General features: G+C 38.0%; 1 protein-coding gene across 1 annotated transcript in view; it reads right to left on the reverse strand.

Annotated features, from left to right (window-relative positions):
* The window catches only part of DIS3L2 (DIS3 like 3'-5' exoribonuclease 2), a 346,542-nt gene that overhangs the window by 155,897 nt on the left and 166,423 nt on the right, over window positions 1–24,222 (reverse strand). Inside the window, exon 9 of the mRNA XM_080797894.1 lies at window positions 10,462–10,635. Within this exon, the coding sequence (XP_080654020.1) occupies window positions 10,462–10,635 (174 nt within the window). The remainder of the gene's footprint in view (window positions 1–10,461; window positions 10,636–24,222) is intronic.

Genomic DNA, 24,222 nt, shown 5'->3' on the forward strand with positions numbered 1-24,222 from the left:
TCCTAAAAGTAATGTATCATTTCACTCTGCTTTAAAGATTTCTTTCTTTGCATTCAGTTTTTAGGAGTTTAAATATGATGTATCTTGGCATTGGTTCCTCTGGGTTTGTGCTATTTGGGGCTGTGATACTGTGATTTTATACATAAAATAATTTACATATAGAAACTTATAAATAATTTATAATAAGAAATACATATTTGGTCTTCATTCTTGCTAATATAAAGCTCCTACAACTCTTAGAAATTTCCTAAATGATTATGAGCAATAATGATTATTTTTTGATATTCATAACAAATCCCCTTCAATCACACCTGAGTTTATGCTAATGAGATAACCTTTGGAAAGCTTTTAAGTATGGGGGCTGGTTGTCAGAGGAATCAACCATGGGATTAGAGGGCTGGAACGCTGAGCCTCATTCCCCAACCTCAGAGGATGGGAAAGAGGAGCTAGAGATTGAGTTCATTCACCAATGGTCAATGATTTAATCAATCATGACTACATAACGAAGCCTCCATAAAAACCCAAAAGGATAGGGTTAGAGAGTCTCCAGGTTGGTGTACTTACAGAGGTGCTGGGAGGATAACACATCCAGAGAGAGCCTGGAAGCTCCATGCCACACATCTTGCTACATTTCCTTGCCCCAGGCATCTTGTTCATCTAGATGTGCCTGAATTCTATTCTTTTCTAAGAAACCAGTAATCTAGTAAGTAAGTTGTTTTCCTGAGTTCTGTGAACTACACTAGCAAATTAATCAAACCTGGGGAGGAGGCCAAGGAATACTCAATTTATAGCCTGTCGGCTAGAGCACAAGTAACAACCTGGACTTGTGACTGGCATCTCAAGTTGGAGGGGGCAATCTTGTGGGACTGAGTCCTTAACCTATGGGATCTGACACTACCTCTAGGTTGATAGCATCAGGTCTGAGTTCCACTGTAGGACACCCAGCTGGTGTTCAGAACTGCTTAAGGTGTTAAAAACCCATAGGTCTGACATCAGAAGTGAAGTAGTTCTTTACAGGAACCTGCTCAACTTACTGAAGGCTGATCTCCGGCCGAATTTGGGAAGTTATCAGCCATTACTTCTTTGAATACATTTCCAGTCCCATTTGCTCTCTCCTCTCTTTCTGGGACTCCATTGATACAAATGTTCACTCTATTGTTATTATCGCATAAATCCTTCTTGCTCAAACTAGGTAAATCCTATTGCTGTCTTCAAGTTCATTAATTCTAATTCTATCCTATAATCTCTAATCTACTATTGAGTTCTGGGTACTTTTTGTTTTATTTATTTTCTTTTATTTTTGATGATATTTCTTACTTTGATATTTTCCTTCTTTTTAAATTTCTTTGTTGAGATTTTCTATTTTTTTCATTTCTTTCAAGATAATTCGTGATTATTTGTTAAAGCATTTTTGCAGAGGTTGCTTTTAAAATCCTTATCAGATAATTGTGACATCTGATTCATCTTGGTATCAGTATCAGCTATATTTTCTCATTCAAATTGTTTTTCCTGGTTCTTGGTATGATGAGTGAATTTTGAATATCTCGTAAACATTTTGGGTATTATATTAGGAGACTCTGGATCCTATATAGTCTTTTGTGGGTCTTTGTTTTTTTTTTTTTTTGGTAAGCAGTCTCCTACTGAGGTATAGCCCAAGGGCAAGGTGAATGTGCATGTTCAGCTTCCTATTGAATACCAATGCTATCAACCGAGCAAAAATGACACACAGACTCACAGTGCCTTACTGTAGGTAGCAATCCAGGTCTCCCTTCAGCCCTGTTGACATCTTCCTGGTGAAAAAGGGGCACCAATTCCCACTTTCTCACTGATTCCAAGTGTGGGTATAAACTAAGCTCCCTGCTAAGCCCCACTGTCACCAGTAAAGGGAAAAGCTAAAAGCTGGTATGTCTTGTCACTACAGTTCAGGGGCAGAAGATCAACTCCCTGTTGACAGTAGGAGTGGGGAGCGGGTGAGTGTCTCCCACTTCTTGGTTTATGGTGGCAGGAGGTACAGGCCTGGTTCACACTGGGTTCCATTCCAGTGACACAGGGGGTGTGCTGTGGTAACTAGCTCTGACTCATCACATCTCTTTGCTGCCAGGTAGGAATGGTGGCTCCTCTTACCTCTGGGACTCGCTGGCCCTACTCCCATGGGACAAGTGGAACACTGCCTACTTTTGCTGGGGGACAGAAACTTAACTCCACCCTTAGCTCTGCCCATACTACCCAAGAGGAACAGAGTCTGTTCCTCACTTGGCCCCACAGACACTATCCCCAAAGGAAAATTGGCACATGCCTCCTTCCATTGAGAAGGGGAAGGCAGAACAGCTCCTTCCTTGGTTCCACCGACACTACCCGAGCCTGGGAATAAGAGCACCACCAACAGCTTCTGCTGTGCAGGGGATGGAAGACTAGCCCTGCTCAGACCTCACTCCTCCCAAAGCAGAATCAGAGTGTCACCTGCACGTGGCAAAAGGAATCTCTTGGAGATCTTTTTTGCCTCTGCCTTTTGTTCATTCCAGGGTGGTACCTTCTACCTTCAACCATATAGTCCTTTCTGGACTGGAGGAAAACCAGGGGAATCACTGGCATGTTCCTCAAGTCCCGAGACTCCCGTGCAATCTGCCTTCTCTTTTCCACCCTTCCGAATCTTCCTATGCTTGTTTGTTGTGTTATGTCCATGTTTTTAGGAAGGAGGAGGGCCGGGAAGAACAGGCATACTCTATCTTTGTCAGAAATACAAGTGCCTCATTTTATCAGAGCAACTTTTAACACTTTATTCTTTAAGATGTTTTCCTACACAATTTTCACATTACACAGCAACTTCTTTGAAAGCACTGGACTATGTCTCTTCAACATTCACCTTCCCAGGAATACCAACCAAGAAGAAACAGGAATGGATCCCAGCACTCGCTTAGAAACATGTTCTCTTCAACCAATTAATACATATTCTGCAAACTCCTACACAAAACGTTGACTTCTTCCTTTTTCTCCCTTCTTTTATCCTATACACATGTATTTACATATATAGTTTATTACATATCAATTACTGAGTTAGATTCGAGAAACAGAAAGACAAGTAAGACCTAACCTTTGTTCTTGAGGGCTCTGCCATCCATCAGGATAGAGTCACACACAGGGACGTTAGAGGACAGTTTGGCAAGTGCCAGGAAATAGATGTGAACAAACAGGGAAGGGAAAGGAGAGTGGTGTTGACTAATTCTTCCAGAGTGAGATGCAAAGGCAGTTAAGATGGGCCCTGGAGAACAGATGAAGGGCAGGGCATGGGCAAGACACACAGCTATGGGAGAATAAAATTGTCTGGGGAAAGATGAGGGGCTGAATCAGGAAAGGATACTGCGCAGAAGCTAAGAAACTTATTTCCCTCTTTAACTATTATCAATAAAGCTGGTAATTTCATTTTTTCACTTGCCCTGATATGAGTATCAAGCTACCCAGCATTTCCTAGTCTTAAGAATGATTTGCCCATACAATTATTTACTTCTCATGGATCTCATTTTCAAACCCTGTCTTCCTTGCCCACTCTCCATTACCTTCAGTGGGAGGCTTGTTTCTTTCCCAAAACTTTCTGCTGGAAGTTGCCTTCTTTTATCTCCAGCCCAGGCATTACAAAGTGTAGAGATGTGAGAGATCAGTAGGACTGGCAGAGTACAGAACTCTGAGAAGCCACTACTCCATATAAGCATTAGGACCCATTAATCTTTGTTATTGCCTATGAGTTTCTTGTAATTTCATTAACAGTGAATTGGGATTTACAAGAAGGGAATAATATTGCCAGTAAGTTTAAAATGACAATGACATCTTCCTTGTTTAATGCAGAACAATTTAATCTTGCTCTGTTCCAGGTAAGGAAAGAAGGGATTCCCTTGGCAATGAAGAGGTGAGATTCAAAGCACAATCCTTGGATTTTCTGTGTGGCCCACAGGGAGACACGGTCAGTGTATCTGTCAGATAAACGTGGCAGATGGTCACCAATGGATTACCACTTCTTTCCAATGCAAGGATGAGATGACTCTGAATAATTCCAAGGGGACATCTCAAAGAGAGTCATGTTCCATCAGAGCCAGTACATTTTGAAATATTTAGTTGAACAATTTCAACGTGTAGTTTAAGGAGCACTAGGTCCATGAGATAATCCAAGAGAAGGAGTTCTAAGAAATATTAACCCACTGTTTTCTAAAAATATTTGGCCACAGAACCCTTTTACTCTATGACACTCTATTAAAATCCCAAAGGATACATGATCTACCAACTCCTTTTGGAAAATCCTAACCTGATCAAATAATCCATTTTACAAAGGATGAAAGTGCTCTCCCTCTCTCTGTCTCCCCAAATTTAATTAATTTGCTCAAGGTTGCCCCACGAGTTTCCAGGAGAGCTAGGACTAACTTCTAGTACTCCTTCAATGCTGCCACACTCCTTTACCGGAGGAACCTTTTCTAAATGGGAATTTAATCATACTGGACTTCCTGATAAACAGCAAGATCATTAGTCACTTAATGTTAGTTATGTTTGAAAGCTTTCCCACAAAAGGGTTGACCTGAGAGAGGTTAGTATTGTATGTCTCTCCTTTCAAGCAGCTATTTCAAGGTTGGTTTTACCTGGAGTAAAAGGAAATTTCTGTCTGTTTGGAAGAGTTCCATCTTGAAGATATTTCAATATTTCTTGCCACAGCACCCTTTCTGTGCTCAGTATTTTTAGCTCACTGTTTTCTATTTTGGCAGCCGAGAAGCTGCAGTTTGTAATTTTACCTCCAGCTTCATATTTCTTCTTAAAAGTGAATACAATGTCCTGTTTATAATAATAAAATCACTAGTTGGCAGAACGACATTAAATGGAAAAAAAAAAAAGAGAGAGAGAGAGAGAAAGCAATTGGAAAATTTAGAGCAAGCAATTTTAAGTGCCAAGTTTCACATTTGTAATGGTCCGGTGGAGGTCACTGGGCATCCTTTTTATTGAGGGAATAGTGAAGAAATAGATAGCCACAAGTTCTCCTGTGAAAAACTATAGACACCACCTCCACTTCAAGGAAGCTCAGGTTTTACTAAAAAGTGATGTGATCCAAACTTCCACAATATTACTAACTATAGGAAAAATATAAAAATCATTTTAGCATGGTATTTTCCCCCTCCAATATTTAGGTTTTCATTTTCCACTTTAATTGAGCTTTTAAGCTTCAGTTTCCTATTCCAGTTTAGCAACAAAGGAAACAAAATAATAAGAATGAAATTAGAAATAATTGGAGCCTGTCTCAGAAACAACCTTGGGGTTTCTTGGGCTTCTGGTGCAACCCCCTACAAGCAGTTTCCTTGGATCCAGTCTCTTCCTGATCCCCAAAGCCCTGCCGTATTGGTGCTGCTTGCTCTTTGCTTTAACCTCAGATGCCCTGCTGAAGAGAGCTGCAGGTCTAGGCCATGCAAACAGGGATTCTCCAGAGACTGGAGGTGAAGGTCCAGAAAAATGGTGCTCGCGATCAGAAGGGCCAGATCACCCCTAGGAGTTCACACCAGCCTTCCTTCTTGAAAATTGCTAACCAACCATTTTTCTTTTCAAAATAAACACTATTTCTCTCAACTTCAGTTTGCAAAATATTACCCCAATTCCACTGGACTAAAAAACTGGAATTTTACTGACATAATTGGATTATGAGGTTTGAAGATTGATGGAACTTTTCTGTTCCAAATATAATCGTTCAAATACCAAACCTAAACGGGTATGTAGAAGTCCTTACGTAGCTAGAGCCAGAGGAACGCTGCAGGGTGCACGGCAGGGTGGCCGAGCAGCAGGGGTCAAGCAGCTATCAAAAGCATAGGAGTTGTGAGCCCTGGTATTGAAGGATCTGGGAATCTGACAGGAATGTGTCACCTTTTCTGCAGACAAATTCTATCATTAAATGAAGACTGCTTTAGTCCCTCTAGCTCCCTCTATGCCTGCTCCCTTTTCAGATATCGGTTCAAGCACCAACGCCTTTGGCAGTGGCTCATACTGGTATCATACTGGTATCATCGTAGCATACTTTGCTGTAATTCGTCTCCCTGAGAAAGAGTAAAGTCCTAAAGAACAAGAATTGGGCCTTTTTTGTCTCGGTATTTCCAATAACTAACTTAGAACTTGGCATATATTACATATATCCATATAAAAATAATATGTATAAATAGATGTATATAGGAGAGAAGACAGGAAAAGGAAAAAGATATAGAGGGTTTCATTTAGGAGTTTACAGAATATGTATTAACTTATTCATGTTTTTTAGAGGGTGCTCGGACTCATTCCAAATTCCTGTGACATTCCTAGGAAAGTAATGTTGATAAAAACTTCTTTGAAGGCACTGCACCTCTGAGCAGAAGAAATCACAGTACTACAAACACTTGTACCAAGCAACTCTCCCCTCCGGCAGAATCCCACCCAATTATCGAATCTCCACTACCCATGGATGGTATTCAATTAATATTTGTCAGCTGAAAAACTAAGTGAATCTATCTTAAGATCGAAGAGAAGGAAAAGGTAATCAGATCAAAAGACTTCAGCATACCACAGACTTCTCTTTATGTTCATCTTTTACTGTAAAAATTAAGCAGTTAACTGATTACATACATAAATATATAAAAAATTAATCTTGGTGCCCTCATAAGGTATATGGGTCAGGAGATAAGTGAAGTGTCCAGACGAAAGCGTCAGTGTTCCAGAACAGAAAGCCAATGACACTTGCATCCTCATTACTTCCTGCACTTTCAGCCAACTGTGATCAATGGGATTTGCTCGTGCCCCATACATGGATTTATGGAAATTACTTAGTTTCAGCTAAACTAATCCTTACAAAATAGGCAAGTGGCTAAAAAAGATTATTACAAAGATCCACAAACTGAAGATACTACTAAACTAATAATACTAATTCTACTAATACTATAGTACCAATAGTACTAATACTACTACTAAAATGGCAAAGTTGACATTTCTTCTGCCCCTAATATAAATTCATCACCAGCCACATGTATGATTTCAAAACAATGACTGCCACCCATATGCTACCCAGCAGATCCTTAGAAAAAAATAAAAACACTTAATCTGTTCCTTCAAGGTAAAGGCAACATTTTAACAAGAAAAAAAAATACTGATTTTTGAACGAAATAAAACAAAAAAACTCAGGTTTTGAAGACAAAATTTTTTAAAAAGGCATTTGAAATGTCATAAATTTGGAGACTGAAAACAATCTAAGCGTAAGATTGCGCTACTGCAAAACTACTCATATCTATACACTTAAACTTTCTGAGAGAATTTTCTACCTATTTTTTCAAGATGCCAACTGAAGAATAACCAAAGACTATGAACCTATTTTTTTTAACTCTAAAAATATAGCACCTTTCAATTAGTTCACAAGAACTAACTGACATCATGAAAGATGAAAATTTATTAGCTGAATTGTATTTCTGAATATAATTGGCGAATAGGACTAAAACATGAGTATTATGATTTAGTAATTTCAATCATCTTCTTCTGAGGTATCTTTTTCAGTTATGATAACCATTAAATCTAAAACTAAGTATCAAAATATACAGAACTTATAATCAGACCTTTCTGTTTCTATATCACAGGTTATGAAAGCAAAAATTAAAAAAAAACATGAATTTCAATCACACTGCTCTCATCAAAAGTAAAATTATGAATGTGAACAGTTTACTATTCCTTTTTAAAGGAAAGTGTCTTCAAAATTTATTTTATTCTCATTTTCCACTTTTATGTATATTTATAATATAGGTAATAAATAAGCAAAGTGGTAAATATGCTTGTGATTATAAAATAAAGATATAAATGTTATTGGGAATGCATGTTCAAAAAACTTTAGAGATTACTACTTTAGGTATGGGAAGCAGTTGAAAGATTTTAAGCTAAAGGAGTAAAAGAAATCAGATTTGAATTTTAGAAACATAATCCTAGCGATAATAGGCAATGAGAACGTGTTGGGAGGTTAAAGTGATTAAAAAAAAAATCACTGATACTATGTTTATAGCAGTATACTACAGCTCGTCCTATAAGCTCCCTGGATCTTTGGATCCTTGCACAGCACACACAAGCATATTTTAACAGAGGTCTTCTGCAGAGCAAGGCCTCCTGTTCTGTGGTCTAACTCAGAGGCAATTGGGGCCAAAGAAAAAGGCAACGTGGAACCACCCGAGGGGAACTGAGAGCATGCTGGGCTGGTGGACTGTTGAAATGCCTTATTATTTCTCTGTAGGCTAGGAATCAGGTTAGAAAAGATCAAGCACTTCTTTTCTGACAGTCCCATGTATAATTTTTAAAAGATATAAATGTTATTTTAAAAAATAATTTGAAAAATAGAGCAATTTATAAAATGAAGTGAAATACTGCCTCCCTACCTCCTACTACCCTACCAAGTCCACCCATGATCACGACTGTCAATGTTTGATGTATTTCCTTCCAGACCGTTTTCTATGCATATATATTTTTGTATGTGCATATATACGTATGCATGGGTATATACTTTTGGACAGTATTTTTACATTCTTTGGCTTCATTAAAAATAGGCTCAGATTCACGCTGTTTTGAAACTTGTTTCTTTTACTTGGCAACAGATGACAGCCGCCCCTTCAGGACAGTCCACATGGATCTAGTTCCTGTTTCGCAGCTGCAGGGAACGCAATCTTGCTCGCATGACAAGGTTATTTAACCATCCCTTTGCTGGGGTGCCTGGGTGGCTCAGACGATTGAGTGTCCGATGTTTGTTGTAGGCTTAGGTCATGATCTCAGTGTCATGGGACTGAGTCCTGAGTTGGGCTCTGCACTCAGCAGGGAGTCTGATTGAGACTCTCCCTTTGCCCCTACCATGCCTGTGTACCCTCTATCTCTCAAATAAATTAATTAATTAAAAAAAACTATCCCTTTGTTGAGGGACATGAACAGTGTCACTTTTACAACAGAGCAGCAGTGAACATTCTTGCACATCTATCCTTGTACGCTTTGAGCAGGATGGGTTTCTGGAAGTCAAGTTTTTGGGTGAAAAGGTAGGTACATTTCAAATGTTGATAGTTACTGCGGAATGACTAGACTGACTTAAACTTCAAACAATGAAGTTCAACCATTCATTCTTACTAGATTTTTTTTTTTAATAGATTCCGAGGTTTAGGGAAAAACCTCAGCAAACGAGCCCTTCAATTTGTATATGAGAAAATGACGGTTCAGAGAGAGTGGTTTGGGCCCAAGACCCCAAAGCCCCTGATGAGATCATGGACCAGCAGGAGTTCCACGAGTGGTGGTTACTACTGAAAGCCAGGACAGCAACTTCAGTTAAGTGACTGCAAATATAAACGTGTGGTCCATCAGAGCTACTAACAAGGAGGAAAGGGGAATGTCATCTCCTTTTCCTTGTCTACCCTTGGCAAGATAAGAAAAAAAGGCATTTGTATCTTTAAGGAAAAAGATACAATAGCAAGAGGGAGCAGAGAAGGAGGATTCTCGAACTAGATGGAGTAAGGGGCACCAAGAGCGAAGGAATCATAAGTTCAGCTGCATGAAGTGAGCAAGTGTGGTGGAAAAGACTCTGACATGGGATGACCTTAGCAGAAAACCTTCCACAGCCTCAGTGGGTTGTATGAAAAGTTTCTTGGTTCTAAATATCTCCATGTGGCATCCAAAATGAATGCCAGTACTGAAACCAAATTCTGAAGAGAAATATCAGAAAAGAACTAACATCCCACAATGAAGAAACATCTTCAAAGAAGATGTTGTTATAAAAATACCACAAAAGTACTTTCCAACAAATTCCAGACCTAAAAGTAAAGCTTTAAAATGAAGCTCCAAGCACAGAAGCTTTGAATCCTTTGCTCTGTGCCTGAAGAGGCCCATTTAAAGGAAGGTACTTCTGACCAGATAACATTGTTGTTATTCCATCAGACCTAAGGGGACATAACAATGAGAAAAAGAGATGGCAACTGTACCTTCTGAAATTAGAATGGTGGAGAACAAATGGGAGCAGGCTTTTTCTATAAAGGGGCAGAGGGCTCTTTGCTGGCCATATGGTCTCTGTTGCAATTATTCAACCCTAATGCTGCAGTGCACAAAGACAGCCATAAACAAAATATAACCAAATAAGCATGGATGTGTTCCAATACAACTTAATGGATACTGAAATTTGAATTTCATATAATTTTCATGAAAGATTATTTTGTTTTGATTATTTTTTCAGTCATTTAAAAATACAAAAACCATGCTTAGCTCATAGGCTGTCCATAAATAGGCAGTGGGCTGGATTTAGCATGTGGGCCATACTTTGCCCACCTCTGGTACAGAGCACTTAAGTCTCAACTGAACTGAATTTGAAAGTTGGTAGAAAGATGGAAACATCTGAGGCCCATCCCTAAGAAAGTGAAATTAGAAGATAGAAAGGTAGAAACATGTTGTTCTTAAAAAGTTTCAGACATTTACCTTAAATCTCTTCTCTTGCTGAATTCCTCTGGTGGGATTGTCCACGGCAGGCCTTGAGGGAGACAGTCTAGAACTTCGGAAGAGAAATCAGAGAAATCCACACCATACTCTGTTAGTATTCCTTCTGTTTCAGGCTCAATTTCACCAGCCTGACCAAGGCTCTTAGCCAGCTGCCTGTGAACAGGACAGAGAGGAACAAGTATGTCAGTGAATAAATAGACCATAGGCATCCGTTTCCTCTCTAAAAGTGAGGGTAGTAGGCAAATCTTCAAAACCTCCTGTCCTTCCCCCAGCAAGAACACCATCACCAGTGAATGGGGGCTGGGGGGTAAGCAGAAGAGACAATGATACTCTTATCCTGTTAGACCCCTAACTACAGTATAATTTTAACTTTCTTCAGGAATTCTGATGTGGGGAGTTGGGCCAGATGGCCTTTGTTGGGCTTCTTGCAATTGTTTTTCTTGAAAAAGTCAAACTGAGGGGCGCCTGGGTGGCTCAGTGGGTTAAAGCCACTGCCTTCGGCTCAGGACATGATTTCAGGGTTCTGGTATCGAGCCCCGCATCAGGCTCTCTGCTCAGCGGGGAGCCTGCTCCCCCCAGCCCCCACCTGCCTCTCTGCCTGCTTGTGATCTCTGTCAAATAAATGAATAAAATCTTTAAAAAAAAAAGTCAAATTGATGTTGTTAAAAACGTTTGTCAATCTCTTCTCTTACAAACACCTTTAGAGACAATTCTGATTAGCCCAGTTTGCTGTTAAATCATTAGTTTCACAGTGCCTATACCTTTTTTTAAAAAAAGATTTTATTTATTTATTTAATAGAGAGAGAGAGAGATCACAAGTAGGCAGAGAGGCAGACAGAGAGAGAGAGGGGAAGCTGGCTCCCCACTGAGCAGAGAGCCCGATGTGGGGCTTGATCCCAGGACCCTGAGATCACCACCTGAGCTGAAGGCAGAGGCTTAACCCACTGAGCCACCCAGGCGTCCCAGCGCCTATACCTCAAGTCACACTCACTAGATTAGATCAGACACTTATATTTTTTTCACAATTCTGATTTTTACCTTAATATTTTAAACTATTTTATCTGAACACGCTACTAATATATTTTCACTGTAAGAAGTTAGAAAATACAGAAATGCATCATGAAGAAAATTAAAATTAATAGCAATCTGCTCACTTGGCAAACTGCCATTCACATTTTGGGGTGTTTGTTGGTCCATTAAAAGTAAGTTGGTCCATTAAAAGTAAATGACTGTGTTTAACAGAATAGTTCTGATGCTCCAAGTAGGGTTCCACCTTTTAGAAGGCAACGATACCTCTTCATCTATGGGTCATCTATAAATACACCAAAATTGATCGCGCTCAATTCTCTTAAGCCCTGGCATGCCACATTCAGGCCATAAGTCGAAGTTCTGTGTTGAATACAGATAGGCAGCAGGAAATATGGCATTCTTCCTGCAAGGGGTTTAGCTCAGGCATTAGGGCTTTCTCTGGAGCCATTCGATTTCTCTGAAGAAGACTGTTTCCTAAGTAAGGGTAGATGCCTGGCTGCTAGAGTTCTTAGGTACACCATGGTAGAAGGAGACTGGGGATGCAGTTGCCTCATGGGCAGACTTCTAACAAATTCCCATCTTCAGCCTTGCTACTGGAACAAGGTAGTGGAGGCAACAGGGCTGGCCCCACCTCTCATATGCCAGCCACGAGAAACCAGACCAGGGTGGACACATACACCTGTCTACCCATAAATTCCGTAGCCTATGGGGTGCCTGTGGGCTCCTCACATACAGGATGGGCTCAGACTGAGTGTCATTTCCCCAGAAAGCATATCAAAAAGCCAAAAGCAACAAAAATATGTGGGGAAAAAATACAGAAAGCTACCAGGAAGATCCATACATATTTGGAAATTAAAGTAACAGGAGGCTAAACAAGAAATAAAAAGAGAATCAGAAAATATTTCGAACTGAATAAAACACAATATATCAATATTTGTGAGAAGCAGCTAAAGCATTGCTTTGAGGGAAATTCTGCTCTAAATAAATGTAATGCTCATGTTAGAAAAGAAGAAATGTCTCAGATTAGTGATCTAAAGCTTCTATCTTAAAAAATTGAAAAAAGAAGAACAAATTAGATTTCAGGTAAGCAGAAGGAAGAAAATAATAAATAAGAATTAAGAGACAGAAAATGAATAGCCATAAAGAAAACCAATAAAATCAAAAGCTGATTCTTTGAAAAGAGATTAAAATAGAAAAGTTTCTAGTGAGGCTAATCAAGAAAAACAAGGAAAGACCCAAATTACCAATATCAGGAACGAGACAGGACACATCATTATAGATCCTACAAGCATTAAAAGGATAATAAGGGAATTATAAATGACTTTAAGGTAATACATTCAATATCTGGAATCAAATGGATAAATTCCCTGAAAGACAAACTGCCTAAGATTATTCAAGCTGAAACCAATACGTGAATATTCTATTTAAAACACTGAATTCATAGTATAAAAACCTTCTCACAAAGAAAACTCCAGGCCCAGATAGCTTCACTGGTAAATGCCACCAAGTATTTAAGAAAAAAATTAATACCAATTATATACAAACTCTTTCAGAATATAGAAGAGGATGGAACACTTTCCAACTAGGCTCATGAAGCCACCATTACCTTGATACCAAAATCAGAGAAAGGATTCATGAGATCAATATCCCTCACGAACACATTCTTAAAATACTTACGTAAGATTAACACACAGAATTCATCCTTAAACAATATGGGGTTGAAATGTGTGGGTCCACTTATACGCAGATTTTTAAAAATAAATACAGTATAGTAATATAAATGTGTTTTCCCTTCCTTATGATTTACTTAATAATATTTTCTTTTCTCTAGCTTATTTTATTGAAGGAATAGAGTCTATAATACATATAATATACAAAGTACATGTTAACTGACTGTTTATGTCATTGGTAAGGCTTCCAATCAACAGGAGACTATTACTAGGCAAATTCTGGGGCAACTAAAAGTTAAACAGACTTTGAACTGTGCAAGAGGTCAGTGCATTGTTCAAGGGTCAACTGAATATATATAAAAAAAGATAATACACCACGACCAAGTAAGGATTTAAAGATTGGTCCAGCATTCAAAAATCAATCAATATGATTCATCATATTAGCAAACAATGAGAAAAACATGCAATCATTTTGATAGATGCAGAAAAGCAATGGACAAAATTCGACATCCATTCATGATCAAAACTCTCAACAAAAGAGTAATGAACAGGAACAACCTCAATTTGATTAGTGGCCTCCAGGAAAACCCTAGCGCTAATACCACAACTTAATGGTGAAAAACTAAATGCTTTCCTCCAGACCAGGAAGAAGACAAGGGTGTTAACTCTCACCAATACTATTAAACATGGGGTTGGAGGTCCTAGTGAGTACCATAAAGCAAGAAAAAGAAAGAAAAGCCATACATATTGAAAAAGAAGACTTCTACATTGCATGTAAGTGGACCAAAGGACTACAATTTCCACTGCAGAAGTGACTAGCCTGCTACATAATGCCAGGCATTTATAGAACACCCCTTTCACTCTATGAAAACCAATAGCCGGCACCCTGTGTATGACTTAGACTCTGCCTCAACTCATGACTTTGAATGTGGAGAGAATGACACAAAGACAAGAGGCGCTCAGGATTCATTCATGGCAGCTAGAGTGGTTTGTAGTGATAGCAGTGGTGGAAACAGTGTCCAGTGGCAATGTTGATCTCTAAGAGCAGTGGCAGAAGCCATTGGCATTGTGGCCAAACTAATTCTGATAAAAGATGATGGCTGTGTTTCTCGTCCTTGCCTCTCCAGATTTGCCTTGGTTCCTATCTACATTGTTTTTAAACATTCGAGACTCTTACTGTTTCTGTGAGCTCTTCAATATCCTCCTGATAAACTCCTTTTGCAACCAGAGTTAGTTTCTCTTATTTGCAATCAAGAAGCTAGACAGGGAGCTCTTGGCTGGGTCAGCCGGTAGAGAAGCAACTGTTGATTTCAGAGTTGTGAGTTTAAGCCCCACATTGGGTGCAGAGCTTACTTAAAAAAAAAAAAAGAAGGTGCACCTGGGTGGCACAGTTGGTTAAGCAACGGCCTTCGGCTCGGGTCATGGTCCTGGAGTCCCAGGATCAAGTCCCATGTTGGGCTCCCTGCTCAGCAGGGAGGCTGCTTCACCCTCTGCCTCTGCCTGCAGCTCTGCCTAGTTACGTGCTCACACTCTCTCTATCAAATAAATAATAAATAAAATCTTTTTTTTAAAAAGTCCAGACAGTTCAAAGACTCAAGTCTCATTAATTTTCAAAATGATAATTTTTGAAACGACTACATTATTACCTGTGTTCACTAGAATGAAGTTTTTCCATTGAAGATTTAAGGAACCTGTTGTTACTGCCTCCGAGCTCTGAAGGACATTTTGGAAATAAATGGAACCTGAGTTATTTCCAACCCATCTATTATTTTCATAGTTTCCCAAGGTTCTGTTTCCTACATTCATCTTCTAATACCTATATCTTTAACTGTCTGGGTTGTTGGTTCAAAGCACAAGAAACTAACTGGTTGAAAAAGGAATTTACTGAAAAGATAACAAACAGCTCACAGAAAGTGAGACACCTAGAGAACCTGAAAGAGGGATGGAAAAAAAGAATTACATGCTCAGTCTCTAAATTCCTGATTCCAGGCTAAGCTGAAAACACAGGGACTTCTTATATGCATTAAACACGTATTTTGAATCTCTTGCAGCTGCCAGGATAAGCTGAGGGGTGGGGGGGAGTTTAAAAGGGCAATATATCATCACATCATTGAATTCAGGATCTCACTAAATCCCTGATGTGAAAAGTAGAGGTACTAATCAGAAAGAATAAGACTCAGAGAACCAGACTCTTATCTTTCACTCTCTCTACACACACACACACACACACACACACACACACACACACACACACACACTACTATATAGGAGGATGCAGAAAGGTCTGAGGACCTTGAATGCCTACTTCCAACTGACCTTCCATTGTCATGAATCCTAAGTGGACTATGATAGGGTTATATCCATTCTAAGGGTGGTCTCTGAAAAAAAGAAACTTCTTCAAGAAATACATCCATGGTCTACTTTGGCTGAAGAAACATGGCCTGATGGGCAGTTGCTATAAGTTTAGCCAGACAGATAGGGACCTGAAAGAGGAAAGATTGGAGTACTGGTGACAAGGACGTCTGGGGAAGAGACATGTGCATGAAATGGGTCTACTGAAATGAGCCCAGAGGATGACTCTTTGTGCTCTGTGAGAATGCTCAGCAAAGGACTTCCACGGTGGAGGTAGGATGATCTGTCCGGAGAATGTCAACCAACCTCCCTCCCCAACAACCACTGTGCTTGCTCACTAGGACTACGAACAAAGTACAAAGTAGCAGGAACTTAGGTCCGTGGCATGAACCTCCTCTCACTAATAATGACCTGATGACCACACCTGCAGGATGCCAGCTTGCTGGCAGCAGCAACCAGCTCTGAGCCTCTGACTCAGAACCAGTCAGCACCGACTTGATAGCAGACTGAACTTGCTGACTCTTCTATGATGCAGAGGGCAATCATTTCTCTCTATTAAAAGAAACATTAGGGGCGCCTGGGTGGCTCAGTGGGTTAAAGCCGCTGCCTTCGGCTCAGGTCATGATCCCAGTGTCCTGGGATCAAGCCCCGCATCGGGCTCTCTGCTCAGCAGGGAGCCTGTTTCCTCCTTTCTCTCTCTGCCTGCCTCTCTGCCTACTTGTGATCTGTCTGTCAAATAAATAAATAAAATCTAAAAAAAAAAAAACATTAACTCTGCATTGGGGTTTGCGACTTTCATTTGCTCCACCCGCCTTGCTTACACAAACACAATCCATAGATGTACCTTAAAAGATTAAAAGATTAAAAGATTATCTTTTAAGCTATTATGTTATATTACTCAACACCATAATTGAGGATTTCATCTTATAGAAGTAGCAAAGCCCACTGAATTCTCTGATTAGAATGGTGTAATACTGTACCAAAGAACTAAATTGGGAGGCAACACATTTTAAGGTTGGAGGGCTATCCTCTAGGATACAAAGTTGCTCTTAATATCCTAGAGCTGAGCACATGGTCTGGGAACCAAGAGCGCAAGGGAGGAGTTGGGCCTTTCAATATCATATTTAGGACCCACTTACAATAATACTCACCACTAAAACTGAGAGATTTTAATATCTCTGGAGATATAGTCATGATTCTTCTGAATTGGAAGCTAAGACTCCAAGAATCCCAACTGATACAACAAGGCACAAAGCATACTGCCCATTTCCTAAAAAAACATATTTGCAATTCAAGCCAGCTGAGGGATGACTCAGAAGTAAAAGATTCAAAAGTGGTAAGTAACAATACAGAGAGATTAATCGTAGATTATGTTGAGACATGAAATTGCCAATATATGACCATTTTTTACCTGTAAAACAAAACTTCGTAAGATTCTCCCCTACGGTACTTAAAAGTCACATAAAATAATTAATTATACATAAATCAAATAGCAGCCATAGTGTCTGGGAGAAGTATACACAATGATGTAGATCATATAGAGGTTTTAGAGAATGAAACTAGCATGAAAAGAAACATATTCTTCTATGTGGTGATAGCATCAATACCAATTTTGTAAGGTAGACTTAAAGCACACTGGCTGCCCTATTCTTACCTGGTGACATTAGAGTGGCCAAAAATGATCTTATGCCTGAAGTAGAAAAGGGCCTAAACATTTGAACAAAAGGCATTTTACAATATCCAACTTTTAAAACAGAATACTAAAATCTGGGAAGACCTCATTACTTAAAGATGGAAAGGCAACATTCCGGGCATTCTATTAAACAAGAAAATACTGAATGTTAAAAGGAAGAAAGAAACAAGGAAAAGAAATTGCAGAAGGATAAAAAAAATACCCTGTAAGTATGTGGCTACAGAAATTACTATCTTGACCAAAGATATTCATGAGGCTATATCACCACTATAAGGAAAGAACTCAAAGTAAAAATGCAGGTGCAGAATTAAAAAAAAATTAATTTCACAAAGGAAATAAAAACTAGTGCTTCAGACCAAGGAAATAAGTAGAAAAAAAAAAAAACCCACTACAAAAATGAAGGTCATACAGGAGGTAACTAATGAAGAACTGACTGAAAAAAATAAGGTTCATCAAGATATAGCTTGACAAGTTGATAGAATTGAAATTTAAAAGTAAAAATAATTTTTAAGAGATTATAGAGAAAACAGACAGATATGAAAGACAGATGAAAGAGATCTAACATTAGCATAACTGGTATTCCTGAAGGAAGGAACCAGATACACGGAATAGAAAACATTTCGAAGATCCTAAGACAACTTTCCTGAAATAAAAGAAACTTTATACTCTAAGAAAGGGCATGTATGCCATGTCTCAGGAAATCTAATACAGAAAAACACCACTGAAACACAGTCTAGTGACGTTACTGGATTTTGCAGATGAAGGATTTCTAAATGCAAGAACGCAAGGAATACAGTTTTCATAAACCTTTTCCGAAAAACTACCAAATGAATAACTATGGCCTCCCAGAGATGGAGAAATTTCTCCAAAAAAGACACCTAGTGCTGAGTCCTGAATCCACCTCTGTAGGGAAGGGAAGGTGAGAAGGAAGGATGACAAAAGTAGGCAGGTGAAGATGGACCTAATATTAATTGTCTAAACAAGTCATATCAGTCATTGAATGGACCTTTACTGAAATTTAATGAAAAAAACTCTTTTATTTTATTGGTGCTTTTTGTTCTGGCACAAATTTTCACTGGGTTATACTCTGAATCCAAAGAATCTTGCTTTGTTTACTAAAATTACAATATGGCTCATAAAAACAAAATTATATTTTGGTTATGACTTCCAAATGTCATCAATGACTCCAAGTTTCTATTAGTAGTAATTAACATTTATTTTACTAAGCTCCAGAGAACATTTCTCAAGTACCTTATTTAAATAAATATATTATAGATTTTCATTAGAGATACAATTGAGCACAGCCTGCAGGAGACAAAAATCTAACAGGTCAGCATGCTGAAAATGCTTAGGCATTCTGGGCTTTAGATGTCCCAGAAAGACTCTCATGCTATCTGTTTACTCATAAATTCTGCCATTACCCTAAAAATCAGAATACCCTGGGATCTGAACAAAAACAAAACCTAACTAGGAAACGGACTCATACATTGTCTGTCTTACAGAAGGGTTTGCTTTCATTAAAAAAAAAATTTTTTTATTATGTTATGTTAGTCACCATACAGTCCATCATTGCTTTTTGATGTGGTGTTCCATGATGCGCTGTTTGAGTATAATACCCAGAGCTCCATGCAACAGGTGCCCTCCTTAATACCCATCACTGGGCTAACCCATCCCCCACCCCCTCTCCTCTAAACCCTCAGCTGCTTTCATTTTTTAATTTTGGTGTAAGTTTTACTTAAGATGAATACTGAAAGTAATTTTCTCTTTCATATGTTATAATTCAAATATTATAGCTTTCTAAGTTTCTGTCTTCTCATCATTATCGTAAAAGATGGCTGCTTCCTTTTGGACAGCTATGATTCAATGTTGCATCAAAATGTCTTGCTGATGGGGCGCCTGGGTGGCTCAGTGGGTTAAGCCGCTGCCTTCGGCTCGGGTCGTGATCTCGGGGTCCTGGGATCGAGTCCCGCATCGGGCTCTCTGCTCGGCGGGGGGCCTGCTTCCCTCTCTCTCTCTCTGCCTGCCTCTCTGCCTACTTGTGATCTCTCTCTGTCAAATAAATAAATAAAATCTTTAAAAAAAAAAAAATGTCTTGCTGATTCTCTTAAAGACCACACGTCAGCCTACTCCGCATTAAAATATGTTTTTCAAAAATAACTTTGAAGTCCACAGCCAAGAGATCTTAAGGAGACATGACAACAGCTAAATGTATAGGTATCCTGGAATAGAAAAAGGACATTCAGTTTTTAAAAATCAAGGATTTCTGAAAAAAAGTATGGACCTCAGTTAATAATGTTTAAAACTCATTAAACATTAAAGTTAATGAATTAAAGTTAATAACATTAAAGTTCATTAACTGTAACAAATGTACCATACTAATATATTAATAATAGGGGAAACTAAGTCTGGGGTATATAAGAAATCTCTGTACTATCTTAACAATTTTTTTATAAATCTGAAAATGTTCTAAAAATAAAGTTTATTTTTTTAAAACTGAATTATGGAGGGCACATATTGCATGGAGCACTGGGAGTGGTGCATAAACAATGAATGCTGGAACACTGAAAAGAAATAAAATAAAATAAGATGGAAAAAAATGAATCAAAGGAGTAAAAGAAATAATCTAGATTTCACTAAAAGGTAAATGATAAACTGAATCATAGCATTTTTGTTCATTTGTTTATTATTCACTTCAGAAAAATAATTGGAAAATGTAGCATCATAAAAATACTGACATAAAACAAAAACATGAAATGTTCAAAAGTATAGTATAATTTAACTATATAAAAACATTTATGAAAAGTTTGAAGGGGAACAGCTAAAACGGTGTTCGTCATTTTAGAAAGGATTATGAGTGACTTTTTTCCCATTTCCTAAACTTCCTATAATATTGTAACATTTTTAAATTAAAAATACATAGAAACATTTATTATAATCCAATAAAAACCTGTGATGCCCAGTACTGGTTGCCCGCCCAGCATTAATCCCCCCCTTCCTCCTTTCTAACAGAAACCTAATCTTTTTCATATGGGGGACTCATTTCATTTTCAACTCCAGAGGTAGATCTTCATTATTCTATTAAAATTGGGGTATGGTTCCCCTGGAGACTGTGATCAATATCATGGTTGGTGGATAGGCTTTCCCCCTTCCTTGCTGGATGTGATTAAGAAAGCATGTAGTTTGACCGTACTGGCCGCCACGTTCACTACCATAGAGATTCTACTACTAGATCACTGAAGACAGCCAAGGGCCAACATCCTCAAGTCACTGAGTCCTGGAACCTACAAAACCTCTGGATTTCCACCTATGTAAAATATTATGTTCCCTTATTTAAATTTAAATCACTTTGGGTCAGGGTTTTCCATCACATGGTGTTAAAAGCATCCTAACTAATATAAAATACTTTAAAATATCTTCCGTGAGAAGCAAGCTTCTCTTTCCTATCCTTCACTCTGCAATAAAAAAATGTAACACTCTTATTACCAAAAATAAAATCTCAGCACCGCTCACATCATATATCTTGCAAGTATCCACTACACATTGACAAGGTAACTATTGGTTCCAGAGCATAAAAATACTGTAAGTAGCTCCTTTAAGCAATATATTTCTATCTTAAAGGCACTCCCTTTATGGCCTCCATATTGAAGTAGGCCCACAAAACATGGACCACGTTCATTTCACCTTCATGGAATATAGCAGCAAGGCCAGGAAGTCATCCTGTCCTCCAGAGTAGATCTCTCTCCTCAGTGCTATCACTGTCCTTTGGTTTTATGTCCTTTCTGGGCCATGCTACTTTCTAGCTGTGTCATAGTGCTTGAGGTACATCTCCTCTTCTCTACCAACAGATGAAGAGGATCATCCTAAAGAAAAGAAACATTATTTCCGTATCTTACACTGACACTTGTTCATCTTAGGTGCCCAAAACATGATGGTGTAGTAAATAAATGAACTAATGCTTTTGGGCCTGGAAAAAGGGCGTACAATTCCTCCTTGAAACTCCAAAGGAAAATTAAGAAAATTGAAGATAGTAAAAACAAACAAATAAAACCCAAAGACATGTATTTAGGTATCTAGATCCTTTGAAAACTAGTTGCCACATTAGCAAAATTACTAATATTAGCATTTCAAAAATATCAGGAAAAAAAAGGGCCTGCCACTATTGCTTTCATTCGAAATTGAACTTTCATCACTTATCAGTGGAGAAAATAAATATCTTCTCTTCAATTGTGAGTTGCCAGTTTAGGAAGATAAGAAAAAGAAATAAAAGTTATAGGGATTAGAATATAAGAAATAAATTTGTTGTTATTTACCAATGATGTGGTTATCCACATGGAAAATCTAAAGAAAACTCTGTCCAAAGTATTAAAATTAATAAGTGCATTTAGCAAGATGGCTGGATAAAGGATTAATATACAAAAGTTCATTGTAATTCTGTATGTCAGTGTCAAAAAGTTAGAAAATACAACTTAAAATGCCTGTTCTTCATAAGTTAACACTAGTAACATGAAAAAACAAGTCATAAACTGCAGAGAGGATATTTTCCCTACCAGTAACTGCTAAAAAGATTACTTCCTAGAATACTTTTTTAACTCCAAAAAATCAAGTAACAGCTCAATAAAAAAAATGAATGTTAAAATGAGGGGGTGAAAGTTTAAGTAGAAACAAAATAACTGGGTAATCTAAAAAAAAAAATCTTCCTCCATATCTAATAATTACAAGGGAAAACAGTTAAGTTAGGAATTCTGGCAGGTACTTCCTCAGCCAAGTGATCAAGGTTAACATCACCAGTAATACAAAGTGACATCATGTACTTCCTGGTATGATGCACATTGCCTCTGTGGTATCCTTCCCAATAATGCCTAATCTGAATCTAATCATGAGAGAATGTTAGACAAAACCAAGTTGAGAAACATTTTCAAAATCACTGACCAGCACTCCTCGAAAGTGCCAAGGTCATGAAAGACAAGGCTGGCAAACTGTCACAAACTGGAACAACTACAATGTGACAACTAACTGAAATGTAGGACTCCGGACCAGTTTCTCAAATTAAAAGAGGGTATTAGTGGAAAAACTTGTAAGATCTGAATAAGTTCTATACTTTTACTTAATAGTATCATACCAAGGTTAATCTCTTGGTTTTCATAAATATTCTACGGTAATGTAAGATATTAACATAAGGAGCGGCCGGCTAAAGGTATATAGGAAGTCTCTGTATTGTTTTGCAATTTCTGAAAATTTACCTAAACAAAAACTTGATTGTGAAATAAATGTAAAAGATATGAAGACATTTTCTAGAAAACATAATGACCATAAATATATGAAAAGATGCTCGATCTCATTAGTAACTGGGAAAATATAAACTAAGGTCACAAGATACTATTTTACACCCACTTGAACGGCAAAAATGGAAGAGTCCAACTATACCCAGTGTTGCTAAGAATGTGAAGCTACAGAAGCTCTTACATACTACCAGTAGGACTAAAAACAGGCACAGCCAGCCACTGTGCAAAGTGGTTTGGCTATAAAGTTTTAAAGCTTGGGGCGCCTGGGTGGCTCAGTGGGTTAAGCCTCTGCCTTCGGCTCAGGTCATGATCTCAGGGTCCTGGGATTGAGCCCCACATCGAGCTCTCTGCTCAGCAGGGGGCCTGCTTCTCTCTCTCTCTCTCTCTCTCTGCCTGCCTCTCTGTCTACTTGTGATCTCTCTCTGTCAAATAAGTAAATAAAATCTTGAAAAAAAAATAAAGTTGTAAAGCTTAACATGCACATGCGTGTGACGCATTAATTTTACCCTTAAGTAGAGTCTAGAGAAACTTTAGTTAGTAAGCTCTGGAATATCCATAGGAGTATTATTTCTAATAGCAAAACCTTGGTTCAACCCAAATATCCATCCAGATAAATAAATTGTGGTATATTTCAGATGGAAATATTATTAATTAAAATGAATGAAAAATATAAGTATTAAAATATAATAAAATATATATTTTAGAAGCAATGTTAAATGAAAAAAGCAAGTCACAGAAGAATATATGTAGCATGGTATTCTTTGTAAGGTTGAAAACAAGCAAAACTAATACTTTTAGGGATAATAAATACAGGTAAAGTATAAAGAAAAACACATTTTGATTAGCATGTTTGAGAAAGTGGTTAACTCCTGGGGAAAAACTAGCAGTCAGGCTAGAGAGGAACACAGGGCGCTTTAACAATATTGCGATCTAATTCTTAATCTGGGTGGTGAGTTCGTGGGTTGGTTTTATTATCAATATTCAAAAATTACATAAGTGTTACACATACACTTTTATCTGGGAAGTGTATTTCGCAATGAATGTTAGCAAATATTTAAAAAACAGTGTTTTAGACAAATATACATCAAACCCTTCATAGTGATTATTTCTGGGGTGAAATTCTAGAAGTTTTTTACTTTCATCGGTACCTGTTTTAAAGAATTTTAATAGTAAATATATAATATATATTCCAAAAAAGTTAAATTTTTTTCTAATTTTGATAATACAATAAATAGTTTTGAGATAGAGAGCTTTCCTCATTAGAGTAATTTGTAATGATTACCACCTCAATATTTCTCACTCACCAGAGTTCCTCCACAAACACCGTTCCCATTCACAATAAATGACATTGCAACTGGGTCCTACTGTAGAGTCAATGGGAACAGTGATGAAACAACATTCCTAACTTCTTGTAGTTAATAGGTAGGGGTTGTGTGTATGTGCACACATATGTATGTATGTTTGTGTGCTTATAAATATTTTATATGAGTATGCATTAGGTCCAGGTAATATATAAGAGAAAAACTTGAGGGAAGTGACCAGCTACAGATATAAGAAATGATTATAAGAAAGCCCCTCAAGTTGGCCTCTTTGCCTTAAGGAAAAAAGGAACACTTAACAGTCAACATTAGTGTTCTCAACCATCCATCCTCCTGTTTCCACCACATATTCTTACAAAGTTTTAGCCTTAAAATGAGGCCATCCACAGGAGGAC

This window comes from Martes martes, assembly GCF_963455335.1.
Source record: "Martes martes genome assembly, chromosome: 3".
In the NCBI taxonomy this organism is placed as follows: Eukaryota; Metazoa; Chordata; class Mammalia; order Carnivora; family Mustelidae; genus Martes; species Martes martes.